Genomic DNA, 27,580 nt, shown 5'->3' on the forward strand with positions numbered 1-27,580 from the left:
GTGGTACCTCAGGTTACAGACGCTTCAGGTTACAGACTCCACTAACCCAGAAATAATACCTCGGGTTAAGAACTTTGCTTCAGGATGAGAACACAAATTGTGTGGTGGCAGCGTGGCAGCAGCGGGAGGCCCCATTAGCTAAAGTGGTACCTCAGGTTATGAACAGTTTCAGGTTAAGAACGGACCTCTTAACCCGAGGTAGCACTGTAGTTTGTTAAGAGTTGCTGGGAACCGTAACTATGAGAGGTGAACTACAGGGCCCAGAATTCTTTGAGGAATGAATGTGCATCTAATGTGCCTTAAAGGTATAGTGTGTGCCCAGCCATGGATACACCACTGAATTATGTAAAAGCATTTCCCCCCACCTCTGCTACTCTGTGCCGAAACAGAAAAGGATGCATGGAAACACATTGTTCTGAATCTCGAGGAACTTGTTCACATGATAGCCCCATTATCAATGAGACAAGTCAGCTATTACTATCCTGAAAGGCTTAAGACACAGCATTCAGGAAGCTTGTATTGTCTCTCTCCTAGAACAGGAACAACAGGAAATTCCTGACTCTGCCCTGATACAACTAAATGACTAAAGATAAAATGATGCTATTCAAACAGTAACTAGGTTGGTTGCAACAGGGTTAAAGCATGGGTGGGAAACATTTTTTCTACTGAGGGCCATTTTCCCCTCAGGGGTATTCTGCCAAGGGCCATGTGTGCCAGTTGCGTGTCCGGACAAAGCCAGAGGTGGGCAGGGCTAGAGTCAAAAGTGGACAGAGTTATTTCCTTTTTCTATCACTCTTGTTCTGCCTTCTTCTGTCTTTTGTCTGCAACCTCCTCTCTCCTCCTTCTTCCCACTTCTCAGGGGAAGGACAGATCATTCTGGTCAGAGGTCTGAACTGATCACTTGCAGGCGGTTTCTGAAATTAGGCTGGTCCTAGGCAGTCGTGGCTGATGTCCATTTGGTGGAAGGCCAGGAGCTCAACTTGGAGCCAGTTCCAATGGCAGACCCCAAGTGTTCCTATTTTCCGGGGACAGTCCCAGATTTACAGAAGCCGTCCCAGTTTCTGATTTGATCCCAGAATGTCCCACTTATTATTATGGAATAGGATGTCTCTATTTTCACCAGAGAAATGTTGGCGGGTATGTCCTCTTCTCTCTGGTCTTTGGCTAAGTAAACAATCTATGGCCTTTTAAATATGTTGGGTTTGTTTTTGTATTTGTTATGAGGTATTTTGTGCTCTTATTTTGTATTTTTTTATGTCATGGGCTTTGAAGACACTCAAACTCAGGATGAAAGGGAGAAACGTGCTAAGAGGAAGGCACCATGGGTGTAGGCAGGGGGGGCAGGAGGGGGCAGCTGCCCCCCCTAGAAGCAAAAAAAATTAATGTATTTTACAGACCATAACCAGCACTTTTCCCCTCCAAAAACTGAAGTGGAAAGGGCTTTGCTTTAGCAAGAGCAGCTAAGTCTCCGCTTGCTGGGGGACGACGACACAGCAGTAACAAAAACACATCAAATAAATAAAGCTAAGTGGCTACCAGTAGTTAAGCAGTTAAGACAATGGAGCATATATCCCCAGGCAAGATTCAATAGCTGACCATTTCACCCTATTGTTCTTAAGTGGGAGTTGTTAATGAGCATTCAGGAGCATTAAGAGTTCTATTGGCGATTTAATGAGGGTGCAGACTCAGAGGATTCAATTTGACTAAGGTGGCTCTGCAAGGCTAAAAGGAAGTGAATAAGAAAGGGGGGGCTGTAGCTTTGACAGACACAGTGATGTTTATAAAAAGCAGTGGTGTTCCAGTCTGCCCCTCCTCCTGCATCTGTATACTGTAAATCAGGGGTGGCCACCTCCCAAGAGACTCTGATCTACTCAGAGTTTAAAACTGGGGGTGATCTACCCCCTTTTGGGGGGTTCAGGTCAAAGCTGTTGAGTTTTTTTTAAAGGAAGGGAAGCCCTGTTTTTGGGGGTTTAGGTCAAACTTGTTGAGCTTCTTTTAGGAAGGAGGGAGGCCCATTTTTGTTTAGGGCTTCAGGTCATAGTTCAACTTTTTTGAGGGAGGAGGAAAATTTTGGGTGAGCTTTTTTTAGGGGTGCCAGTGACCTACCAGTGATCTACCACAGACATCCAGTGATCTACTGGTAGATCACAATCTACCTGTTGGACGTGCCTGCTGTAAATCAAGCAGAGAGAAAGCTGCTTACAAGGCTCCTGTACATGCAGAGTTCCAGCATCACAGCGTCACCCAGAGGCACCCACAAATATGAGTTATCCCTCTCTCTATTTCTTCCTTCCTTCCCTCCCTCTTCCATCGTTAATAAAATACGGGGGGGGGGCAGATAAGCCCCACATAGAAAGCCCATCAACATGGGGGGATGACTCTTTCAAATACGGTATTTACCAGTAATTGGGGGAGGGGAGAGGCACCTAGGCCTCTAGGAGTTGGCTGCTATGCCTAGGAGTAGGACAATTCAAGAAAGCAGAACGATGCATATGGTATGGTAATATATCAATAGAATCGTAGAATTGTAGTCGGAAGGGACCACAAGGGTCATCTAGTCCAACCCGCTGCAATGCAGGATTTTTTTCCTAAGGTGGGGCTTGAACCATGGTTGAAATATTATGCTGATATGCAGCAACGCCTCGGAGCCGTCGTGGCTGCGGCCATGCCTTGCCTCGCCCTCGCCCGCCCTGCCACCCCCTCTCGCCTGCCCGACCCTCCCGTCCTCTTGCTGCAGAGTTCCAGCATCACAGCGTCATCCAGAGACACCCACAAATATGAGTTATCTCTCTCTCTATTTCTTCCTTCCTTCCTTCCCTCCCTCTTCCATCCTTAATAAAATACGGGGGGAGGCAGATAAGCCCCACATAGAAAGCCCATCAACATGGGGGGATGACTCTTTCAAATACGGTATATACCAGTAATTGGGGGGGGCACCTAGGCCTCTAGGAGTTGGATGCTATGCCTAGGAGTAGGACAATTCAAGAAAGCAGAATGATGCATATGCTATGGTAATATATCAATAGAATCATAGAATTGTAGTCGGAAGGGACCACAAGGGTCATCTAGTCCAACCCCCTGCAATGCAGGATTTTTTTCCTAAGGTGGGGCTTGAACCATGGTTGAAATATTATGCTGATATGCAGCAACGCCTCGGAGCCGTCGTGGCTGCAGCCGTGTCTTGCCTCGCCCTTGCCCGCCCTGCCACCCCCTCTCGCCTGCCCGACCCTCCCGTCCTCTCCAGCCAAGCAGGGTAGCCGCCAACGCTACCAGCCCCAGAAGCACAAGGTGGCCGCTGCTGCCACCGCCACGATGTCATCAGGCCCGCTGGCCCTTTAGCCCCGCCCACTTCGTGGCCCCTCCCCTTCCGTGCCTTGGCCCCGTCCCTGAACGACCATGGCTTGCCCCCCCCTAGTTTTGATCCTGGCTACGCCTCTGGAAGGCACGCTTGGCAAACCCTCACCGTGATCAACTCCCGCCCAGAAACTAATGTCCCCACTGTGGAAGGATGTGTAGATCCAAGAATTGGCCTCCACAGTTACTTGCAGACTCACTGTTAAAACCGTGTTTATGGAAGACAATCTTTTTCGGCTATGAGTGATCACAGAAGAAGAAGAAGAAGAAGAAGAAGAAGAAGAAGAAGAAGAAGAAGAAGAAGAAGAAGAAGAAGAAGAAGAAGAAGAAGAAGACACGACAGTGTGGGAAGCAAGTTATGGGAAAATGTAGGAAGCTGCTTTAATTCCAAGTCTGACCATTGACCCATATTGTTCAGTATTTGGATCTGTTGACAATGGCTCTCCAGGGTTTCAGCCATAACATTCCCATCCCTACCTAGATATGCAAGGGATTGAACCTGAGGCTTTCTGCATGCAAAGCAGCTGCTCTATCACTGAGCTACCGTCCTTCCCAAAGGGGCAGCTTCATAAAGGAGGCAATCCCAGCCCTACCTGGAGATTAAACTCGGGAGCATTTGAATGCAAAGCTTGTGCTTTACCACTGCACTCCAGCCCTTCTTCAAATGGAAGCCCCCCTTATGGCTTTAAAGCATAAGACGAGAGACTTTAAATGCTTCACAAAGCAGATGTTGCTTGATTAAGTTCTCTTGAGATGCATTTCATAAATGAAGATGGAAAGTCTTTGCATCTTTCTTTCCTCCCCGTGTGATCAATCATGAGATTTTTGGCATGAGATCAAGAATGTTACAACAACACCCCCCCAATATAAGCCATAACCTTTGCATTTTGCTGCATTCAGGTGTTCAATATATATAAATGAACATGTGCTGGAGAGATTTTAGCAATGATGGAACGTACGTGTTAGGAGGTGGTCTGTAATAGATAGCCACTATTCTCTGGGTGTACATTTAGGGAAAAAACATGCATCTGGTCCAGATATCTCTTGCGATTCCTCTGTCATGTACACCATCATTCATATGTCACTTTGAATAGTGAGGGTGCAGAATTAAATTTCATTAATGTAGATCAGCTATCCCTGAACATACCTTACCTCCCCTTTTAAAAATGCGGTTAGAGTGATTAAACAGTGGGCACAAAGGTAAGACGACCCTTTCGGTGCATGTTTATTTCTGTTATTGAATAGAACCAGGATTGCTGCACAGAACAACATGATCAAAACAAATAAATTTCCTCAGAGAACAGCCTTTGCTATAATCACTTTTCAGCGGGTGGCGCTGTGGTCTAAACCACTGAGCTTCTTGGGCTTGCAGATTGGAAGGTCGGTGGTTTGGATGCCCATGATGGGGTGAGCTCCCGTTGCTCTGTCCCAGCTCTTGCGAACCTAGCAGTTAGAAAGCATGCCAGTGCAAGTAAAGAGGGACTGCTGTGGTGGGAAGGTAAATGGCATTTCCGTGCGCTCTGGTACTTGTCATGGTCCACCTTGCACCAGTAGCGGTTTAGTCATACTGGACACATGACCCGGAAAGCTGTCTGTGGACAAACTCCAGCTCCCTCGACCTGAAAAGCAAGCTGAGCGCTGCACCCAATAGTCACCTTTGACTGGACTTAACCATCCAGGGGTCCTTTACCTTTACCTTTTTGCTTCCATGGCTGTTCCTGCTCTGCAGAGTACATACTGAAATGCTTCATACAGTCATGTTTATGGAAAGGGGCAATTATTCAAAAAGTAGCTTCTTTCTTTTGACCGAGTTCTGTCTAGATTTTGTTAAATCTTATGCTCTGGCTTGTGGACCAGAGCAATGCATGTTTTAAATTAGGAACTCTTAATTTTTTTACATAGGGACGTGGGTGGCACTGTGATCTAAACCACAGAGCCTAGGGTTTGCTGATCGGTCTACTATGATCTAAACCACAGAGCCGATCGGTCTACTATATTACTGTTATTTATTGTTTGTAAGCTGATTTGCATTCCATGTGATAGAAAAAGCGGCGTAGTGTTATTACCATATAATTCAAATCCACCCAGTAGTTCTGCAACATTTGGAGAGCCAAATGTCCCCCACTCCACAACACACGCTTGTTGCAGCTCAGCAACATCCGGAGGGGCTCAGGTCCCCCACCCCTGAATTAAAGTGCGCTTGATCATCAGCACGTGATGAAATCCTGAAAGGGAGCGAATTGACAAGCTGTTAGAGCGAAGGATGCGGGTGGCGCTGAGGGTTAAACCACAGAGCCCAAGGCTCGCCGATCAGAAGGTTGGCGGTTCGAATCCCGCGACGGGGTGAGCTCTTGTTTCTTGGTCCCTGCTCCTGCCAACTTAGCAGTTCGAAGGCACATCAAGTGCAAGTAGATAAATAGGTACCGCTCCAGCGGGAAGGTAAATGGGAAGGTTTCTTTTTAAAAAAAATAATATATTTTTATTAAAAACAATTTTTATTAAAATATATTTTTATTAAAAACAATTATATCACATCCATTATTTCAAATTATACAAATACATATCAAGCAAACCGAATGTTATGCCAAATCATCTAAAATTTTCGGGGTTCCCATGCTTCAAGAAACGGGAAGGTTTCCGTGCGCTGCTGTGGTTCGCCAGAAGCGGCTTAGTCATGCTGGCCACATGCCCTGGAAGCTGTACACCAGCTCCCTCGGTCAGTAAAGCGAGATGAGCGCCGCAACCCCAGAGTCGTCTGCGACTGGACCTAATGGTCAGGGGTCCCTTTACCTTTAAGAGCCAAGAAGCAGCTGCGTTTCCCAATTTTGGCCTGTAGGGGGCGGGACTCTAGAGTGGACCATTCATTCCCCGTTGCTAGGTTACGCGAGAAAACATCCCCTTTCCTGCAGCTCCTGAGCTCTCGGCTTTCTTCCTTCGCCAAGCGGATCCCTCCCGCCAGGATGGGGGGAGGGATCCCAGCCAAGGGAGTCCCCAGGCCAGCGTATCCGGGGAGGTTTTTCGACCGCTTTCCCGAGCTTCGCACAGTGAGTTTTCTCTGCCCTTCTCCTCCCCTCTCCCTTTCTCTTCTCCTCCGCATCTTTATAAAGATGTTTGACTGACACTTGCTCACCCCTTCCGCTCCTGTTTAGCGTCACGCCTCTCCTTAAAACAGCTCCAGAGAGCAGTCTGGAGAAGGATGGCTCTTTCAAGGGGGTGGGATCTATAACGCCCTAATTTGAAGGTGGAAGGTGCCTCCGCCTGGCATCAAAAGACCCGAATATTGCTGGTCAGAGAGGGCTGGATCCACTCTTAAAAGGGAGATCCACACCATGCATAAAAAGCACACCCAACACTCATTTAGAGAGCAGAGCTTCCACCACAAGAATCCTGGGAATTGTAGTCCCCCCCCCCTCACACAGCTGCAGTCCCAGCACCCTTAACAAACTAAGAGTTCCCAGGAGCCATTTGGAGGAAATAATGTGCTTCAAATGTGTGTGGGGTGTGCTTTAAATGCATGGTGTGGGGCTGCCCTTAGTCATGCACAATCCTAACCACGTCTGAGCAGAAGTAAGTCCTATTGAGCTTGATGGGGCTTACCCCATGGTGGGGGGGGGGGTGCCAGCCCAAATTACTAGCTTAGGTTCTATTTATTTCAATGGCTCGAAGCATGGCTAACAGTGTGCTCCTTACATATCTACTCAAAAGTAAGCCCAACTGAGTTCCATGGAGTTTACTGTGAGGGAAGTGGGGTTAGGACTGCAGTCTAAGGCTAGATCCAGCCCAGAGTCAATAATATCAGGCAAAATAAATCAGCAGTCAGACCTGGTATGTATAAGGTTGTGTTGTGTATACACTATACTGTTAAAGCACATTCAAAGCACAATCTTTCCCTCAAAGAACTCTGGGCACTGTAGTTTTTTAAGGGTTGCTGGGGATTGTAACTCCATAAACAATGAGCCCACAGATCATGGAATATAGACGTGTGTGTGTGTGTGTGTGTGTGTATGTGTATATATATATATATATATATATATATATATATATATATATATATATATATATTGCTATGGAGCGAAAAGTTATTCACAAATGCAAAATGAATTTCATTCAGACATACAGTATACCTTTGCAAACATATCAGTGTTGTGAGCGTTTTTGTTATTATGATCTCTTGTCTATGTTGTTTGTCTTTGCTTGCTTTTTTCAGGCTGGAAAGCTGATGTCCATTGGAGAAACAGCTGGCCTTTGTCTCACTGATGTCTTTGTAAGCACCCTATTTGACTATCTATTGTCCTATGTACAGACCACTGTGGGTTGTTATTTTCTAACTATTCTTCCTTCAGACCGTTATAGACTTACTATTTTACATTAACAGCATATTACACATATGGCACAAGAGAAGCTCAAAGGGACTGTAGTGTCCTGTTGGGGGTGAAAACAAAAGAAAACAACATATGGTATTGACTGTAGTGGATCCTGAATGTCAGTAGTTTTCTCAATACAGTATTCATTACTTGAACTTGCTTAGGGCTGCAATCCTAAACACATTTACTAGGGAATGAGCCCCACTGAACACGGGGCAACTTCCTTCCTTCCAAGCAAACATTCATAAGTTTCAAAAGCCTCAATGTAGTAAATCACACATGTACAAGTAATTTTGCAAATTTATTTAGAAAACTCTTTGTCATAGCTGCCAAGTCCGGGTCGTAAAGATCCGGGATCGGCAGCGCGCGCATGACCGGAAGTTGCGTGACGCAACTTCCGGTGGCGCTTCGCCCTTCTATGGGCACCAGAAAATGGCGGCGCCAGTGCCGGAAGTCGCTTCCGCGCATGACCAGAAACACGTAAAAGCGACTTCCAGCGCCGCCGCCGCCATTTTCTGATGCCCATAGAAGGGCAAAGCGCCACCGGAAGTTGCGTCATGCAACTTCCGGTCATGCGCGGAAGTGACTTCCGGCGCCGGCGTCACCATTTTCTGGTGCCCATAGAAGGGCAAAGCGGCACCAGAAAAATGGCCGCTGGGAAGAAGCGAATTTAAGGGAGAATGCTGGGATTTATCACCAAACGGGAGACCGCCGGGAAACGGTAAGAAAAAAGGGGTTTTCCCGGCGGATACGGGATACTTGGCAGCTATGCTCTTTGTATTCCACTATTCATAGAAACATCAAAGCCATTTAGAACCAACATACATATATACACTGTACAATAAAAGCAATTTTGAAAAATTAAAATCAGATGAGTAACCCTACAAAACATTACATTTGAAAATACACAAAATGTGAAGCTTCCATTAATTGTCTTTTCTTTTCTGAGGTTGTCAAACACACTGCTGTGACTTAAAAACAAAACAAAAAGCACAACAACTTAGTTCTGGAACCTTGAGGGCTGACCATAAAAGGAAACTTGAGATTCCTACCTAGCTGTGCAGGTGTCTAAAATGGCTTACAAGTATTTGGATTATGTTGACTACGAAGTAGGTTTTGTTGATTCTGTTTTTGCTAATATAAAGCCCATTATGCTTGTTGGTTTTTGTTTTGTTTTGTTTTGTTTGTTTTTAGGAAGTTAAATCCATGTGTCCCAGTTAACACTGAGGACAGAACCCAGGTCATTACTAGTTTTTGTATTTTCAGGAAATGGGAGGATATACATTTTGTTTTCTTCCTTTTTTGTCCCAGTAGCCTGGGTGCCTTTTAAAATATGTCTGGTGTTCTGTGAGGCTAACCTAATTATGTCTGCCTACATTTTCCTGCACAACTTCTTAAGACAGTCATGAATTGCAGACTCTGGAGCAACAACTGCTTTTCTTAGCTACTCTCTCAGTTTTCCTCAACACTCAGCCTGATGAAGAATTCTGGAGAACCCAGACACTTGCCCACTAATTTGTGACATTCTGATTGGTCCAAATGAAGGTGTTACTTTTCTGTTGGATTCCCTTGCCCCACCCCGCCCTGCCCCGCCCCACCCCGCCAAATGGACCAATGCAGATATCAATAGTATTTGCAGGAATTTTCTTAAACTCTTTTCTTCTTGTATTGTAGCCAATTACTCCGCCTGTTGTAAAAAAGTTTCGAAACACCAGCAACCCTTCTCCTGGTGCAGAGAGAATATTTTATGGCCGAGCAAACGATCCGGATATCGCATCACATTTGACACATGGCATAAAGTCCGTCCCGTCCATCTCTGTAAGAATTTTAAAATAATATCCTTTTGACTCGTGGGTGGGAAACACAATCCTGATTGGCCCTGTGGAAGGGGCATTTGATGTCCATAAACTGGGATATGCTTGTCCCCTATAAGATTACCATTTCTATTTATATAATATATATCTGTTGACCTAGGTCTAAACTTGGGACCTTGGGGGCAGTGGGCACTTTGGGGTTTTTAAGAAAGTGCTGTGGGCACCAGTCACAAAATGGCTGCTGTGAGGGTGTGGCATAACACAAAATGGCTGCCTGGTGGGCATATCATAATGGCTTCAGTGTAGAAGAGACAGATCAGTGGGTCAGCTGGGCTGGGTCATCTCTTTCCTTCACAGCTACTCCCTTACTCATCCCTCACCACTTGTTTCTGTGTGAATCCAGCTCAGCCTGTCCTCCATCAATGGACAGCATGGGTTTTTTATTCTTTTGCCCCCTGTAAGTAGAACAATTTTGGAAACCAGATATAAATCCATTAGATTGTATCCTCTGCCTCTGGTAACATCCCTTTGGGCAGTTTGGGGACCTGCACTTGACCCATACCATTTTCTTAAAAGGATGGGATGTGGGTGAGCTTGTAGTCACTCAACTTGTGAATTGTTTTTTGTTTAAAGAATTGAAATGCTAGTATTATTGCTTTCACTAGAAGCATTGCAGTGATAGTATGCCAATGACGTTTCGATTGCTCGGTGGTTGACTTATACATACTAATACTGTACATACAAATACCTACTGCTGTGCATTCTGAATGATGCCTTTTTAGAAATAACAATTAAGAATGTATATTTGCAACGCTACGTTACAGAAAGGTGATCTTAAATATGAGGTTTAGCATTGTTTGTTTTATTACATGAAATTAGTAGGATTGTGGCATTTGATAGCTGTAGAATGCACAGGAATGAAAGTTGTGTGTCCCTTGTATAGGAAACACATACTTTTTTGTGCATTTTGCAGCGTGCACCAGAAAGCTAATAAATGAATGTAATATGAGATACTGTAGTTCAGAAGTGCAGAACTGATGTACTTGATGTGGTGTGAAATCTCTTCAGGTGGCATCGCTGGCAAATCCACCTCCAAAAACATGCTTTGAGCAAAAACTTCTTGAGAAGAAAGAATCTGTGTACTCAAGCGTTCGTGAAGCACCTCTTGGGAAATCCCATGATCAATCGTTACGATTACCCAAAGGCATGGATGTGAATAACTATCTGTTCGGAGGAAAAGTTGTCAGAGGTAGAAAAATTAGTACTAAAACAAATCATTGATGAATGGCTTGCAATTCCATTGCAAACTTATAGGGTCTTCTTTTATGCATCTCAAATGAGCCAGTGTGGTATAGTGGTTAAGAGCGGTAGACTAGTAATCTGGGGAACCGGGTTTGCGTCTCCACTCCTCCACATGCAGCTGCTGGGTAACCTTGGGCTAGTCATACTTCTCTGAAGTCTCTTAGCCCCACTCACCTCACAGAGTGTTTGTTGTGGGGGAGGAAGGGAAAGGAGAATGCTAGTCGCTTTGAGACTCCTTCGGTACTGATAAAGTGGGATATCAAATCCAAACTACTCCTCCTCCTCCTCCTCCTCCTCCTCCTCTTCTTCTTCTTCTTCTTCTTCTTCTTCTTCTTCTTCTTCTTCTTCTTCTTCTTCTTCTTCTTCTTCTTCTTCTTCTTCTTCTTCTCAAAAGCATACACTCTTTCCTAATTTTTTCAAATATTATGGGCAACATCCAATGATGTCCACCCACTTGTGCAATAAATATATACTTGGGCAATGGGACTTTCTGTTTCTCTTCTGCCACCTCTAGCACCTCCCTCCCCCCCCCTCACAAAACTGCCCTAGAAGGTTCTTCAACCCAATGAGGATGAACAAGAGCCATAGGGTGGAGGAGAGGCCCCACTGTGTGGCCAGATCCCCATTCATGCTGTGTTGGATCTCATCCTATATTTGGAATAAGGCACATGGGAGATTGCCATTCAACCCTGCTACTATTTTATAACAACATGCAGGTATAATGTATGTTTGGGGACATTGGTGGCGCGGTGGTCTAAACCACTGAGCCTATTGGGCTTGCTGATTGGAAGGTCGGCAGTTCGAACCCCCTTGACAGGGTGAGCTCCTGTTGCTCCGTCCCAGCTCCTGCCAACCTAGCAGTTCGAAAGCATGCCAGTGCAAGTAGATAAATAGGTAGGGAAGGTAGACAGCGTTTCCGTATGCTCTGGCACTCATCATGGTCCTCCGTGCGCCAGTAGTGGTTTAGTCATGCTCTCTTGGCCTGAAAGCAAGATGAGCACCGCAACCCCATAGTTGCCTTTGACTGGACTTGACCGTCCAGGGGGTCCTTTACCTTTACCTTTTAAACTTGACTCTGATGTACCCTATGGTCTCTAAACCCTGCATTGCAATTGTTTCTGGAATAAAGTACATGAATGATCCTTAAATACATGTAGTCTGTTATTTGTCCAGAGTTTTAAGATGTTGTTTAGATCATGTTATTTCATTACATGTAACGGTTCACTTTCAGAGGGTCCTGGTGGAGAGGTTATAAATCCAGCAAAGACATTTGATGAAGTCCAGAGGGAAGCAGAAGAAGGACACGACTTGTATGTTGTAACACACAATGATTATTACGTTGGTGAGTAAGAAGGAAAAGGAAAGGTCGTACATAGATTTTTTTTTTTCAAATGACCATGGATTATTGCCATTTTGCATACATAAAAAAGAAAGTTGACACCAGTAAGAAATTCTTTCCAAAGAGCTGCTAAGAAATGCAGTAATCTCATGACGCTTTTCAGGTAAGCTCTGTATTGGAATGGCAATTATATTATGTTACTAATATAGCATATTCAACAAATGTCATAGGTTGAAGGCTGGCAACAAGTCACTCTCTCCCCACATCACTTTGTTATGATCCTAGATATTTCTCATAATGCCCAGGGGCTTGTAGCCAACATGCTGAGGTTTGTTTTTATTTTTTTAATTTTTTTATTTCATAAAACGGATACATTGCTTGATTGTTAAAAACAACAACCCCAAAACACCTCAAAGCGGTTTACAAAAAGGTAAAACAATGAAACAGAGAAAAAATTCACAACCATATTTTAAAACATACAAAAGTTAAAATGCTAAGCAGATTAACACCACCTCAACTTTCTAAGCATCTGGGTTGGGTTTTTGTTCATTTATGGTGTACGTAATAAACAAATACCCCCCTTTCCCCCCACACAGGGGAGCCGGTTAATAGAAAATATAACCCATCTACGTTCAATAGATTCAATCTATATGGAAAGGAAACCCCCCACTTCAACGATGGACGAAATGTAGCTAGAACTTTACGCTGGGTCCCTGATCTGCAGATGTAAGTTGCATAATATCAGTTAATGATGCTTGGCTTGCCTCAGTTACAGATTTCTGGTGACACACGTTTTGAATAAATAGCAGCTTACTCTTTATACTTTTTCTGGCATCAGTTATCCTCAATGATGTTACCTCATGAGACATAAAGTGTCACCATGTTGAATGCACAAAGTAGTGCATTTCAAGAACATTTCAAGTTGTGAGGATCCTACCGTTCTGGGGAGATATTTGGCATCTACTTTTGCCTCATCCCGTTTTCACCCCTTTTATGTTGATGTGTTCTCCGAGAGCTGGAGATGTTTGGAAGCGGTGTGATTCGTGTATGCTAATTGAATCCTCTTGACCACCTGATTCCCTGGCTAGAATTTCCTGGCCGGATGATTTTGCCTGAAATATTGGAGATCTTTTAGTGCCCTCTGACCTGCTCCCTTGGTGGCACGCTGTGTAAGATGCCCTAACTCTCAAGGCTCTAGTTTTGAGAGCGGTACATCGTCTAACCATCCTCCTGCTATGGGGCAGACTATCCTTATTTTACATTTTCCTCTGCATATTTGATTGCTTGCATAGCCTTATTTAGGTGTTATACAAAACTAGAAATACAAAATGAAAGTGGGGATGACCACACTGGCTCTGCTTCCCTATCGCTGACCCTTGCTGTTCTCCATAAGAGATTCCGGGCTCAAAATCACACAAGGGCAGCAGCACAACTAGGAGAGATGTGTGGCTCAGGCTCACTGCAGGCCCCGCAGTAACTGCTGCCCCTCCCGCAGTGTGGCGCCCAGTGCATCCTGCCCCCTAGCTACACCTCTGCACAAGGGCTGGATCTGCAGAGCTATTAAAAAAACGCTGTGAAAACGGTCTGCAAAAAAACATAAAGTTCACCATTGAAAATATCACTGCTGCAATTTCAGCTCCACAGCGCCATCTTGTGTCACAACGTAGTGTGCACACGCTCAGAGGATGACCTCCAAACCATCCTAAATATCTTTGCAAAAGCTTACGAAAGGCTTGGTCTATCACTCAACATCCAAAAAACCAAAGTGCTGCACCAACAAGCACAAAATAACCCCTCTGCAGCGCCACAAATCCAACTCAGTGGTGTAACGTTGGAAAATGTTGATCACTTCTCCTACCTAGGCAGTTCTACCTTTCCACAAGGGCTAACATTGATGCTGAAATCCAGCATCGCCTGGGCTCTGCGAGTGCGGCTTTCTCCCGATTGAAGTGCAGAGTGTTTGAGGACCGGGACATTCACAGGGAAACCAAAGTGCTTGTTTACAAAGCTATTGTACTACCAACCTTACTATATGCTTGTGAAACAAGGACCACTTATAAACGCCATCTCCAACTCCTTGAAAGATTCCATCAACGGAGTCTCCGAAAAATTATACACATCACTTGGGAAGACAGGCGAACTAATATCAGTGTACTGGAAGAAGCAAAGATCACCAGTGTTGAAGCAATGATTCTTCAACATCAACTTCGTTGGACTGGTCATGTTGTGTGGATGCCTGATGATCGTCTTCCAAAGCAACTACTCTATTCCATTAAAAATGGAAAGCGTAATGCTGGTGGTCAACAAAAGAGGTTTAAAGACTGTCTCAAGGCAAATCTTAAAAAAATGTACGGTAGTATAAACACTGACAACTGGGAAACACTGGCTTGCGAGTGCTCCAGTTGGAGAACAGCCTTTACCAAAGGTGTCATGGACTTTGAAGAAACTCAATCTCAGGATACAAGGGAGAAGCGTACTAAGAGGAAGACACGTTTGGCAAATCCACACTGTGATCAACTCCCACCTGGAAACCAATGTCCCCACTGTGGAAGGACGTGTGGATCCAGAATTGGCCTCCACAGTCACTTACGGACCCATTGTTAAAATTGTGTTTGTGGAAGACAGTCTTACTCGGCTACGAGTGATCGCCAAAGAAGAAGAAGAAGAAGAAGATAACATTTTATAATGCTGTATTTTGACTAACGTAGCTGAGTTAAGCAGGCTCCCTATTGTGGACCAACTCACAGTGGCCCCATCCTCCCAGAGAGCTTGAAGCAAGAAAGAGAACAAACTGGACAAGACCACATTCTGGGATTTAAAAATTGGCCAGTTGCCCACCAGCTCATGGAAAACAAGAGGGAAGCAGAGCTACGATTCTCAATTCCAGTCTCCCCACTTACGTATTGTATCTCAGGATTTGTTTAGTGCCTGAATAGCGCTAAGGTCTTGTGATGATGAATGGAGGATCATAGTATTTGGGCTGGCAGTGAATTATAAAGCCCAATGCATTGAAAATGAAGACATATTTTATGCTAATAAGTTCCCAGATCAGATTATGAGTGAGGCACTATTCTCCAATTTACTAAATACAATGGCTGATTGAGTCTTGAGGTTCCCTGTATTTCTGATGGTTTATCTACTCAGGCTTTTAGGCCTGTCCTCTAAGAGTATCCTGCCACTGATATTTTAGATCGCTTCTGTTTATCTCTGCTGGGTGTGACATGACTCAAAGGGTAAAGAGCCGGAAAATGAACTTTAAACAATTTTCCTAATTAACTTTAAAACACATACTGTTAACCAAACACTACATTACCTGACCCTTACCTGCCTTTTTAGAATTTAGTTTTATGAAAGCATTTTAGTTGTCTCAGTTTAGAATGGACATTGATATGGTGGAGCCACGTGTAATGGATGAGATCCATCTGATTAACTTTTTAATTATGGTTCTAATGTTATTTGTTGTAAACAACTCTGGGATTCTAACTTAGCAATGGGGATGATGGTGGTGATAATCTGTTGCAATTCAACTATTCTGTGATTATCTTCTTCTTTTTTTAGGAAGAAATCAACACATATAGTGTCTAAGATAAGTGATGATTTCAAGGAGAAATTCCAGCCTCAGCTTGGAAAAGTCCTTGATCCGTAAGTGAATTAAGAGGGAGTCCTCACAATGGACCCTCCATGAGAAATTAGTTGGCTGTGTGTAATTAGCATGTGTGTGTGTGTGTGTCCCGTTCCTTTTCTGCATCTTCTTTTCCGGGGCCTGTGAGTGACATGATAAATACAGATTACTAGCAGATGCAATCATTTAGAGAGCCTCATAGCCTCATATCATCTTGGCTCACATTTTGAGATGTTCTCTCAGGCAGGAAGGGGCTGAGGTGATAGTTAACTGGCAGAAAGCTTTACCACAAGGTGAGCAATCCAACCATTTCAGATTTCCTCCATGGCTTCTGAGTGATTAATACAATATGCAAGTTTGTCCTAAGAATGCATTCCACCACTGCTACAGTGTCTGCCTGCCAACTTGAGCAGTGATGGTGGCCTGCCCATGTTGGAGAATGTCAAAGGAAGTTGAGGGTAAAGGTAAAGGGACCGCTGACCGTTAGGTCCAGTCACGGACGACTCTGGGGTTGCGGCGCTCATCTCACTTTACTGGCCGAGGGGGCTGGCGTACAGCTTCTGGGTCATGTGGCCAGCATGACTAAGCCGCTTCTGGTGAAACCAGAGCAGCGCATGCAAACGCCATTTACCTTTCCGCCGGAGCGGTACCTATTTATCTACTTGCACTTTGACGTGTTTTCGAACTGCTAGGTGAGCAGGAGCAGGAGCTCACCCCATCGCGGGGATTCGAACCGCTGACCTTCCGATCGGCAAGCCCTAGGCTCAGCGGTTTAACCCAGAGCGCCACCTGCGTCCTACGTTGAGTGTAGGAGCATGGGATTGGGCACCATAGTATTCTTCAGTTAGTCCCAGAAGAGTTTAATGCCTTACAAGCAACGTTAAAAAATAAATCCCCAAAAATTGTTTCTCTTTTCTCGGCTATTGTAGAAATGAAGACATGGGTTTAGCCAAGTTGCTCAAACAAAACCATGATCTGAAAACATTTTTACCGAGTATTGCAGCTCCAACTTTTTCTATCTCCGATTCCACTAAGCTGCCATGTGTGTTTAGCGAGCTTTAAAAACCCCTTTTTCTTTTCTGACAGATACATGAAAAAGACTCTATATGCACATCTATATCTGTTAAATGAGAAAACAGCTTATTTAGGCTGCGGGGTCTCTTTTGCTCTCTCAAGAAATGTAAGCACCGCGATCAAAGACATTTATTGCCTGCTGTGCAAATATTTCTGACAGTTATTACTATGTGCTAAAAGGAAAGAGACTGTAAAAGAAAAGGATTTTCAGTCGCGGTGGCTTTGATTCATGTAGGAAAGCCCCAGTGAAGACATTTCAGGTGAACTCTTACCAAATGTCTTCATCAGTTGCTTTTCATCCTCGCTTACGGTACAAGAGGTGACAGATCTATCTTTCATGTCTAAAGCAAAGATTACACTGGGGTGAAAAAAATCAAGCATTTATCTAACAGATTCTTTTCATTTTTTAGTATAGCAGACACACTCAACGTTCCTCCAGACCATACATTTGGAGTGCTTGTTCGTCCTGAAGAATATGGCAAGTATATACACGGCCTCCCTGCTTATACACAAGGATGTCTTGGGAAATTGTTTGGAAACTCAGGTTGTCCCATAGCACTCCTGCAAGATTGCTAATAGGAAGTAGTAGATGGATAGATATCTCACCAGCAGAACTATTGGTTGCAAGTGCTTACCTGTAAAGCCCTGGGTGCTTCCCAAAGGAACCCCCCCCCCTTTTGGCTTCCTCTGATGTTCAGGTCATCATTTGAAGGCTCTTTTTATGGAAGCTCTTCAGAGCTAAGGCAAGATGCAGTCAGAGAGAAGGCCCTTTGAGTAGTGATATCCCCTGGGGGCAGGTCCTCTCAGAGGTTCAGAACGGCCTAGGCTACATTCAACATTTGAGGCTCCTGGCTATAAAATTAAAAATGACAACACATGTTAACAAAGAAAAAAGAGCGAGTGCTTTGTTTATATAATCAGCTGATGATCTGAAAGGACACATTCATCATGGTCTTATCTTCTGCCATCAGAACAAATATATTTTCATTAATATTGGTGAATATTTCACACTCTTTAATATGACAAAATCTATTATTACTTAACACAAAGCATACGTCTTCTAACAAATCCCATTTCTGATTTGCTTAAACAATCCACATTCCTTTTACAACATATGGCAAATGTTTCATGGGTGTATCCAGGATCAAAACTGGGGGGGGAGGCAAGCCATGCAGCCACCCGATTGGCTGGCTGGCGATGACATAGTCGGGATCCTCCCAGGAGGCATGGTCAATGTCCACGCCCCCCGTAGGGGAGGGGGCGGTCACGCGGTTCTCTGCAACTCCTCCCCGCCAGCCTCTGCTCTTTTTACCCTGGAAAAAAACAGCGTGCGCCGATGGTAGGCTGGTGTGTGCTCTCTCTCTCTCTCTCTCTTTCCCTCATGCCCTTTTCCTCTTCCTCCTCCCGCTCGCTTCTGCAGCGTTACAAGCCTTGCCACAGATGCAGCTTTCCAGCCTTTTCCAGGCAGCCGGGCACTGCATGCTAAAAAATTAAGAAGTGCCTAAATCTGAGGCACTCCTTTGAGCTGGAGACCTAAGCCAAATGTTCCTCTTGCCCTGTCCTCTCTGAGTGGCCCTGCCTTGGAAGCTTGCCTTGCACTAGCCTGGCGGGCTTTTTTTTCTGCACAGGGTATAAATGCTTAGAATAATGAAACAAAATATGGCCACCCCTAGCAATAGGAGCCCCCCTGCATCTGTTCACTACAGGGATATGGTGCAGTCGGGATTGAGAAAGGGATGGCTGAAGTATCACACAACAGCTGAAACGTGGGCAAGCCAAAGTTTCCATTGACTCTCTTTTTCTGTAGGAGTCGGGGACCTTCTTCACCAAAGGCTTCCTAGTGAATTCCTTCGTGGGAAAGACAGAGAAAGGGCTGTCTTTGCTGCGATTCGGCAGAATCTGAAGAAAGCCAATTACCACAACTTTGACACGCTATTGCAAGCGTTCAGGCATTATGATAAGGTGAGCCTTGTGCCAAGACGTCAAGCTCACGACAAGCGAATGCTGTGGGGATATGCCATATATTCTTGCTGTTAGTGTTCTACTTGGAATAATAACAATACTGCAGCTGTAAATAGTTACTAGCACTTGTACTGCCTTTAATCTGACCCTGTACCCCGGCCTTTGAGCCGTGAGATGTATGTGTTCAGGGCCTACCCTATTTCTTGCAGTTGCAATTTTTGCAATGTTAAGTTTTTAAATAGTGAAAATAGCATAGCAAAATGCATTATATTAGGGGAAATTGCTTTGCAGAAATTAGGCAGAATTGCCTGCAAGCATGTCTATTAAGAGAAATGCACACTAAAACATGGAAGGATTTTCTTTTATACCTTTATAATAATAATAATAATAATAATAATAATAATAATAATTGCAAACTGATGTGGAAATGTGGAGAACTAAAACTAAGAGTAAGGGTGGCGCTGTGGTCTAAACCACAGAGCCTAGGGCTTGCCGATCGGAAGGTCGGCGGTTCGAATCCCCGTGACAGGGTGAGCTCCTGTTGTTCGGTCCCTGCTCCTGCCAACCTAGTAGTTCGAAAGCATGCCAAAAAGTGCAAGTAGATTAATAGGTACCACTGCGGCGGGAATGTAAACGGCGTTTCCGTGTGCTGCTCTGGTTCGCCAGAAGCGGCTTAGTCATGCTGGCCACATGACCCAGAAAAAGAGTCTGTGGACAAACGCCGGCTCCCTCGGCCAGTAAAGCGAGATGAGCGCCGCAACCCCAGAGTCATTCGCGGCTGGACTTAACTGTCAGGGGTCCCTTTACCTTTAAACCTAAGAGTGAGAAAACGAGAAACTGAATTTTATAGATTCACCTGTCCCTAAGTACAAGCAGGGACAACCCAAAGCATTTTGCCACCCGTGCCAAAGATGGTACCCTCCCCACCCTATTTCAAGGAAAGAAGTCAACCAGAGTGTCAGCTGCCTTTTGCTTCAGCACTGGCAATGGGACAGCATCTTCCATTGCACCTGAGGCAGTAGGCTAGCGGGGTCTGGGACCCTTCCCAACAGAAGGGAATGGCTGGAGGGCTCAGGACAAACTGCTAGGGAACTCCTGCTGTGGCCTCCCAGAAACTGCCCCCCCCCCCACTGAGTCATAGGGCCGGCCTTGGGTGCAAGGGTCATCGTTCAATTAAAATGGGCTACCTGCATTTTTATTACACACACTGCGCTGTTTAACTAGGATGGTGATCGGAAAATCAGCAGAGATGATTTGAAGAAGGCCTGCTTCCAGCTTAATCTCGACTTAGATCAGGAGCTCCTGGACGCTTTATTTAATTACTGCGATTTGGATCAAGACGGATTTATAGACTATCTGGAGTTTGCAAACTTCCTTAACTGGAAAGACAAATCGTCTATCAAAGAGTATGAAGAAAAAATAATCACGAAAGGTATGTGGGAAATATGGTTTTAAAACCACAGATGTGATTCTAATGTACAATATACATACATGCAGTGCTCTTCCCCCCAAAAAAAAATGTTTAGGGGTGCTCTCATTTTGACTCAAGCAAATCACCATTTTATAGTTGAAATCGGGAAAAATAAATACAGTAAATGGACAAAAGCACAAAGATTCACAAAATGTTTAGGGGTATGCGTCCCCCTGCTTCCCCCCAGAAAAATAGCACTGCATACATGCATATATACATACAAACACACACACATATTTGATTCCATGAGTATTCCCTAAAGCAGTGGTTCCCAACCTTTTCGTTACGGTGTCCCTCAAGTCCAAATTTATTTGGTATGGTGACCCATTATTTCATTCTCACGTGAATTTTGGACCTTAGCTTTTCAGCCACTGTTGGTTTCGTGCATTTTAACTTCATGCTTGCCTGTTTTATAACCATTACTCGAGGCATCCAAGCAAAAATGTATCTAGCACGCCTCTTAAAGCGGAATTTTTTTTAAAATACATATAGTACTCACGAAGTTATACATAGTTTTGTTTATGGGAATGTAAGAATACCAACCATCTTATTGCAAAATATTGCTCCGTGAGTTATAAACATGTATTTTAAAAACATATGGTTACATAAACAGTGTTAGCTGTAATGAACTACAAATAGTTTGAATAGTTTTATACATGATGAAGTCCATTTTCTTAAGTATCAGTATGATGACTGAGTTTGCCTGTTAGCCATACCAGCTGAGGCTGATGGGAGTTGTAACTTTTCGCGACAGTAACAAATATTTTTGCCGTTTCGTTATCATTTATTTTTCACAGGCAGAAGACCGGCGGTCTTTGACCTCATTCCACAAGAGGCAGATGCGGATGCTGTGCTGAAGAAGGAAGACATAGTACTAAAGGAACCAGGAAGTGAAGAGAAAACACCCAGAACACTTTCGAGACCGACAGACCGTGTGTTTTCTGACTACCGCACAACCTCTTCTCAGTATAATGCAGTCGTAGGAGGCATTCCATCATCATGTATGCACAAGACGTCCTTTTCATTGCCAAGTTATTTAAAATGTTTGCAGATGCCACTGGCAAATGTAATAATTAACCATGTTGTCACTAAGGGTACTCCAGACGGCAGTTGCTTTTGCTCTCGGTGGGGCGTTGTGGTTTGCAACGGGGAGTGTGGGAAGTGCCATATGAACACACACACAGAGAGAGACCCTTGCACCACTTCTTCTTCTTCTTCTTCTTCTTCTTCTTCTTCTTCTTCTTCTTCTTCTTCTTCTTCTTCTTCTTCTTCTTCTTCTTCTTCTTCTTCTTCTTCTTCTCCTCCTCCTCCTCCTCCTCCTCCTCCTCCTCCTCCTCCTCCCCTCTCCTCTTCTCTTCTCTTCTCTTCTTTGGCGATCACTTGTAGTCAACTAAGATTGTCTTCCATGAAGACGGTCTTAGCGGTTTGTCCTTAAATGACTGTGGAAACCAATTCTGGATCCACACATCCTTCCACAGTGGGGAGATAGGTTTCCGGGTAGAAGTTGATCACGGTGAGGGTTTGCCAAGAGTGCTTTCCTCTTAGCGCATTTCTCCCTTTCGTCCTGAGTTTGAGCGTCTTCAAAGCCTATGACATCTTCGGGAAAGGCTGTTCTCCTTGCACTACCCCCATGTTCAAACCATTAAGCAACTTACATATCTTGCATACTTTCCAAGTGTCCCTATTTTCCAGGGACAGTCCCAGAATTGGAAAAAAGCCACCCCGACTTCTGATGATCCTGGAAAGATCCGGGGGGGAAGGGGGGGAGGATGAGCCGACGCTTGTCCTGAGCTGTGGCGGCAGCAGTGGCTGCTGCAAGGGACCACCCCGTTGCCTCTCTATGGCTGCCGCCTTGGCATCCTCCCTTGGGCAGCTCGTAGCAGCTGCTGGAGTGCAGGCGAGGAGGGGAGGCTGATGCTGCTGAGGCTCAGCCACGCATAATGTGCCAGCCCTGAGGTGCACGCAGAGGCAAGGGCCACCCTGAGCAGGAAGAAAGGGGAAGCTGAGCAGAGCACAAGGAGTCTTAAATTTTATTTTTTTTGGTGCATCTGTCCACATCTAATCATTCCCCTTCCCACAATTTATTTATTGGTGTGTGTTTTTCTTTTTGTAAATCTACCAAAGAATCAAACCAGGATTAAGGGTTTTCCCCAAGATGGTGAAGGGTGTGTGTGGTGTGTCCCATTGGTATAGTGGTGGTGGAAATGCTGGGGGGGGGGAGGGAGATGAGGGGTCAGGGAGGGGAGTGAGAAATGTCCTTATTTTCATGCCGGAGGGCTTGATCTTGCATATATCTTGTGTATATTTATCCTGGCCTTTCACGAGAGATACACATTTTCAGGACCCACTCTATTCTTATGACTGCAATTTGTTTAACCTGCTTTAATATTGAATACAGACATACCTAGGTTTAAGTACGCCTCGGTTTGAGTACTTTCAGTTTAAGTACTCCGCGGATCCGTCTGGAACGGATTAATCCACTTTCCATTACTTTCAATGGGAAAGTTTGCTTCTGGTTAAGTACGATTCAGGTTAAGTACTGACCCCCCGGAACCAATTGTGTTTGTAAACCGAGGTACCACTGTATTTAAATTGCTGTGAGATGAGACCTAATGGTGAAGGGCAGGTAAGAAATAAGAATAATAACAGCAAAGTCTTGTTTTTAACAAGAGTTTCTCTTTCTCCCATAGAAATCAATGAAAGTTGCTTCCTTTGGGCTGGAGTTAGCCCACAGTGAGAACATCTCTTTTTCTCGCATCTCTTGTATTCATGTCCCCAATTTCAGCTTCATGTGATAACATAAAACCCAGATGTGTACAAAAATTAAGGGAACACTGAATTTTGAAAAGAAAACTTTGGGTTGGAAACCCACCTCTTTAACAGAATATGTTCATTTCAGGTATATTTTGTGATCTGGTTCTTTGTGAACAACTTCCTTTAACACATTGCTTTCTTCCCTTTCTCTCTTTGCCACCTGTTCTCCTACAGATTACCCACTCCTCGGTGTCCCAACCATTCGTTCAGACATTCCAGCCCCTCGATTTCGCCGCATCAGTGACAACACTAATTATGGCGATCAAGCCACAGTTTATGGGTTGTTATACCCCTCGATCTTTAGCAATAAAGGAGTGTACGAGTCAGACTTCTTCAAGACAAGATCAAAGGATGAGGTAGAGGACATTGATTTAGATGCTTGTTTCTTGAGAGTTCATTCATATCAGCTCTACAATTCTATGAGTCTATGAGTGCTATCTAAGCCAGGGGTTCACATATTTCATCCTCGCCAGTTTCCTTGAATACTGAAGCATCCACAAGAGATGACATAATTTGCTTTGTCTAAGATCTGTGTATTCTCACATCATGGAATTAGGTTTTTTTAAACAACAACAACAACAACAAACTGACATTTTCTTTCTCCAATTTTACTGTATTCATGAATTCCATTATACAGTGGTGCCTCGACTTATGAATTTGATCCGTTCTGAAGGCACCTTCGTAGGTTGAAAAATTCGTAAGTCGAAAAGCGCCATTGGAAACGCGATTTCCCATAGGAAGGCATTGGAAACGGAAAAATTCGTAAGTTGAAGCAACCCCATCTAAAAATTCGCAAGTCAAAAAAAACTCTATCTAAAACTACCGCGGTTTCTTTTTGTATGTTGAGAAATTCGTAAGCGTGCAGCCATTTGCCCCATTTGTAAGTTGAAAAATTCGGTTGTCAAGTCGATTGTAAGTCGAGGTACCACTGTATATGACGCGAAACTTGGTTTCCAGATTAGTCTCCTACATTTCATGCCTCCACCTTCTCCTGACACTGAGCTTTGCACTTTTCTCATTGTACTTATTTCTAATTCCCAGAATGGTGGGCCTAATTCTTTTCCTTAATAAATGCACATTGTACAACCGCACAGCTACCTGCAGTTAAATTTGAAGTTGGGTGAAGAAATTAGCAGGAAAGGTTAAAGCTTGAGCAGCACAGGTGCCAACTTAAATAAAATATTTTGGGGGGGGAGGGCAGGTAAGCCCCACCCTACATAATCAATCACACGATGCGGCACATGCACACCATTTGAATGGCAAGGTCCATCAACTGGGGAGGGGCCTGGCTCCCTCAAATATTTTATTGGGGGAGCCAAAGGGACCACGGCCCCTAGCAGTTGGTTGCTATATTGAGCAGGGGCTGTGATCCTGCCTTGTTAGAAGATCTGTGGTCAAGCCTGATGGGATTACTCCAGCCATTCCTAATCTGGTGCCCTCTAGATGAATGACAACCCCCATCATCCCTGACCATTGGCCATGCTAGCTGGGGCTGATGGAAGCCGAACTACAGCAAACATCTGGAGGGCACCAGGTTCAGGAAGACTGGCTTAGTCCACTTTTAGTTAAAATCCCCGTCTTTAGTGTCCCATTTAGTGTGTCATCTAAAGCCTCACTAATCTACAGTAGAAACAAAATAAAAAAATCCTTCCAGCAGCACCTTAGAGACCATTAAGTTTGCCATGGGGACCCAGGTGGCGCTGTGGGCTAAACCACTGAGCCTAGGGCTTGCTGATCAGAAGGTCGGCGGTTCGAATCTCTGTGACGGGGTGAGCTCCCGTTGCTTGGTCCCAGCTCCTGCCAACCTAGCAGTTCGAAAGCACATCAAAGTGCAAGTAGATAAATAGGTACCACTACAGTGGGAAGGTAAACGGCGTTTCCATGTGCTGCTCTGGTTTGCCAGAAGCGGCTTTGTCATGCTGGCCACATGACCTGGAATCTGGACACCAGCTCCCTCGGCCAATAGCACGAGATGAGCCCCGCAACCCCAGAGTCGGTCACGACTGGACCTAATGGTCAGGGGTCCCTTTACCTTTACCTAAGTTTGTCATAGGTATGAGCTTTCATGTGCATGCACACTTCTTCAGATAGCTCATACCTATGACAAACTTAGTTGGTCTCTAAGGTGCTGCTGGAAGGAATTTTTTAAATTTTGTTTCGATTACGTCAGACCAACACGGCTACCTACCTGTAATCTGCAGTAATTGTTTATCTCAGTATCAATTCTATGATCTGCACATGTGTTTATTCCTTCAACTGAAGGTTATAATTATACCGTATATTCTTTTGTAGATTGCACGCATCTTGCGAAACATTGGCGTGAGCCTTTCAGATGAAAGTTTTAATGAAGTATGGAGGCAGGCCAGCCAGAAAGATCACAGAGGAGAAGTCTGTGTAGAATCCATCAGGAATGTGCTGGATGAGATGCAGGCTGCACACATCAAGAGCAGATAGCGGTGGTTCTCCGGGTTCTGTGGTTCTAAATCTATTTTGTTGGAGGTCCCAGGCAGTATTCTTTCCCTGTATGGAGTGGATTATCCCATTATTATTTGGCTTGCGAAAAAGAAAGAATTCTGTACATGTGAATGTTTATTTACTGGAAAAAATAAAAAATAGCCATTTTTAACAGTGCATTTTAAAAGACGATTAAAAATCCAAAATGCAAAAATGTGTATAAAATAATTTGTTGTCTTCAACAAAACATCAAATATCTTTGTTTCCTTAAAGCTCATTCCAGAGGGATAGCAAGATAGCCTTTCCTCAAAACTATGACTGCTGAGCATTGCAGAAACACATTTGTTGGGAACATGGCAGGATAGATAATTAAGTAACCTGAATGATCACTCCTATGTGTGGTGTAGTGGTTAAGAGCGGTAGACTCGTAATCCGGGGAACCGGGTTCGCGTCTCCGCTCCTCCACATGCAGCTGCTGGGTGACCTTGGGCTAGTCACACTTCTTTGAAGTCTCTCAGCCCCACCCACCTCACAGAGTGTTTGTTGTGGGGGAGGAAGGGAAAGGAGAATGTTAGCCGCTTTGAGACTCCTTCGGGTAGTGATAAAGCGGGATATCAAATCCAAACTCTTCTTCTTCTTCTTCTATTTTGAAATCATGAACACTGCTCAGATTCCTATTCCTCATTGCAGTAAGAGGAATAGGCTTATAAAGTAGGGCGGAAATTGGATCTCTGGGTGGTTTGCAGCATATAGGCATAAATTCCACATCTGACTTGCAATTATTTAACAATACCAGGAGCAAAATCACTTGCCTTGTTCACCCACTGCCACCTGGGCTCTGTATTATACTGCTGAATAAAGTTTGAAGTAACTAGATCCCAAAATGAAATCCATGGTTTAGGCTTCCAAAAATTGCCTGAAAACATGACTCATGGCTCAGGATTGCACCAAAAAGGTGATCTATATATATATAATCACAAGACAAAGTGATCTGCAGGTCAGCATTCACAAAAACACACACAAAAATGTGACCCACTGGTCAGGATTCCGAAAAACATATGAAAACTTAATCCATGGGTCAGGTTTCCCCAAAAAATGACTGAAAACGTGACCTGTGGCTCAGGCTTCCAAAAATTGCTTGAAAACATGAGGTATGAGTTGGATTTCCCAGAGCAACTGAAAATGTGTCCCCCTCAGGCATGCCCACGTTTCTTTGTATGTCAAGATTGGACACTCACACTCCTTCCACCCCAAAATATGACCCAATATGTGACTTTTCAAAGGTGCTATTGACGGTGCGGATGGGCACACTGGCAGGTGAGTGGGGGGCAAAGGCCTCTGTTCCTGGGGTGACCCCAGAGCCAACAAATCACAAGCAGGGGTGGAAAGATACCATATTGGCCTGAATATAAGCCACACTCCCCCCCCCCAATTCCGACCGTGAAAAGTTAAAGTGTGGCTTAAATTTGCAACCTTACAAAAAATGGCTTTTACGACATCGCTGCTGAAACAGACATACTGCAAAACAGAACATGGAATTTTAAGGGGGCGGCTTATATTTGGGAATTGTCTCCCCCCCCCCTTGAATTTTAAAGGTACATCTTCTCTTCGGGTGCAACTTATATTCGGGCCAATACGATAGTAAAAAATAATATTTCAGGCTTAAGCAAGGAAGGCATAGATGTGTCAAAACACCAGGAATCTGTGCACCATAAAAAGGCATGAAGTTCATATTTATATGATTGCTCTACAAAGCTTCAGGTGAAACATCTTATGAATATGCAGTGCCACAATAGCGACCTCTACTATATTGGGTTTTGGAAGTGGACCAGAGAGGAATAAAAACTCCATGCACAGAGTAAATGCTAAAGGAACTAATAGGACAGGATCATTAGGCGCATCAACAGCCGTTGCAATTGTGTATAGCTTCAGAAAGCTTCCAATTTTGTACTTTCCCCCTGAGGCTACTTGAACAATTTGGGGACTTTCTGAGACTCTATTCTCCACTTT

General features: G+C 44.3%; 1 protein-coding gene across 1 annotated transcript; it reads left to right on the top strand.

The window, feature by feature from the left end:
- The first annotated feature begins 6,233 nt into the window (after positions 1 to 6,233).
- Positions 6,234 to 25,861, top strand: EFHB (EF-hand domain family member B). Its single transcript, XM_035129341.2, has 13 exons — positions 6,234 to 6,398; positions 7,562 to 7,618; positions 9,393 to 9,536; positions 10,601 to 10,781; positions 12,066 to 12,176; positions 12,770 to 12,899; positions 15,732 to 15,815; positions 17,280 to 17,347; positions 18,677 to 18,831; positions 20,056 to 20,263; positions 21,100 to 21,303; positions 23,291 to 23,472; positions 25,409 to 25,861. Exons 1-13 carry the CDS (start codon positions 6,315 to 6,317, stop codon positions 25,568 to 25,570), a joined length of 1,770 nt encoding a protein of 589 aa, XP_034985232.2. The 5' UTR covers positions 6,234 to 6,314; the 3' UTR covers positions 25,571 to 25,861.
- The last annotated feature ends 1,719 nt before the right edge of the window (positions 25,862 to 27,580 follow it).

The sequence above is a fragment of the Zootoca vivipara genome, chromosome 12 (genome assembly GCF_963506605.1).
Source record: "Zootoca vivipara chromosome 12, rZooViv1.1, whole genome shotgun sequence".
In the NCBI taxonomy this organism is placed as follows: Eukaryota; Metazoa; Chordata; class Lepidosauria; order Squamata; family Lacertidae; genus Zootoca; species Zootoca vivipara.

What these genes read in the sequence shown, in the direction of transcription:
- EFHB (XM_035129341.2), top strand. Translation starts at nt 6,315, where the DNA reads ATGGGGGGAGGGATCCCAGCCAAGGGAGTCCCCAGGCCAGCGTATCCG. An exon ending in TGGGTCCCTGATCTGCAGAT is followed by an intron (nt 12,900 to 15,731) that starts GTAAGTTGCATA and finishes TTCTTTTTTTAG; the next exon opens with GAAGAAATCAACACATATAG. An exon ending in TGTTCGTCCTGAAGAATATG is followed by an intron (nt 17,348 to 18,676) that starts GCAAGTATATAC and finishes CTTTTTCTGTAG; the next exon opens with GAGTCGGGGACCTTCTTCAC.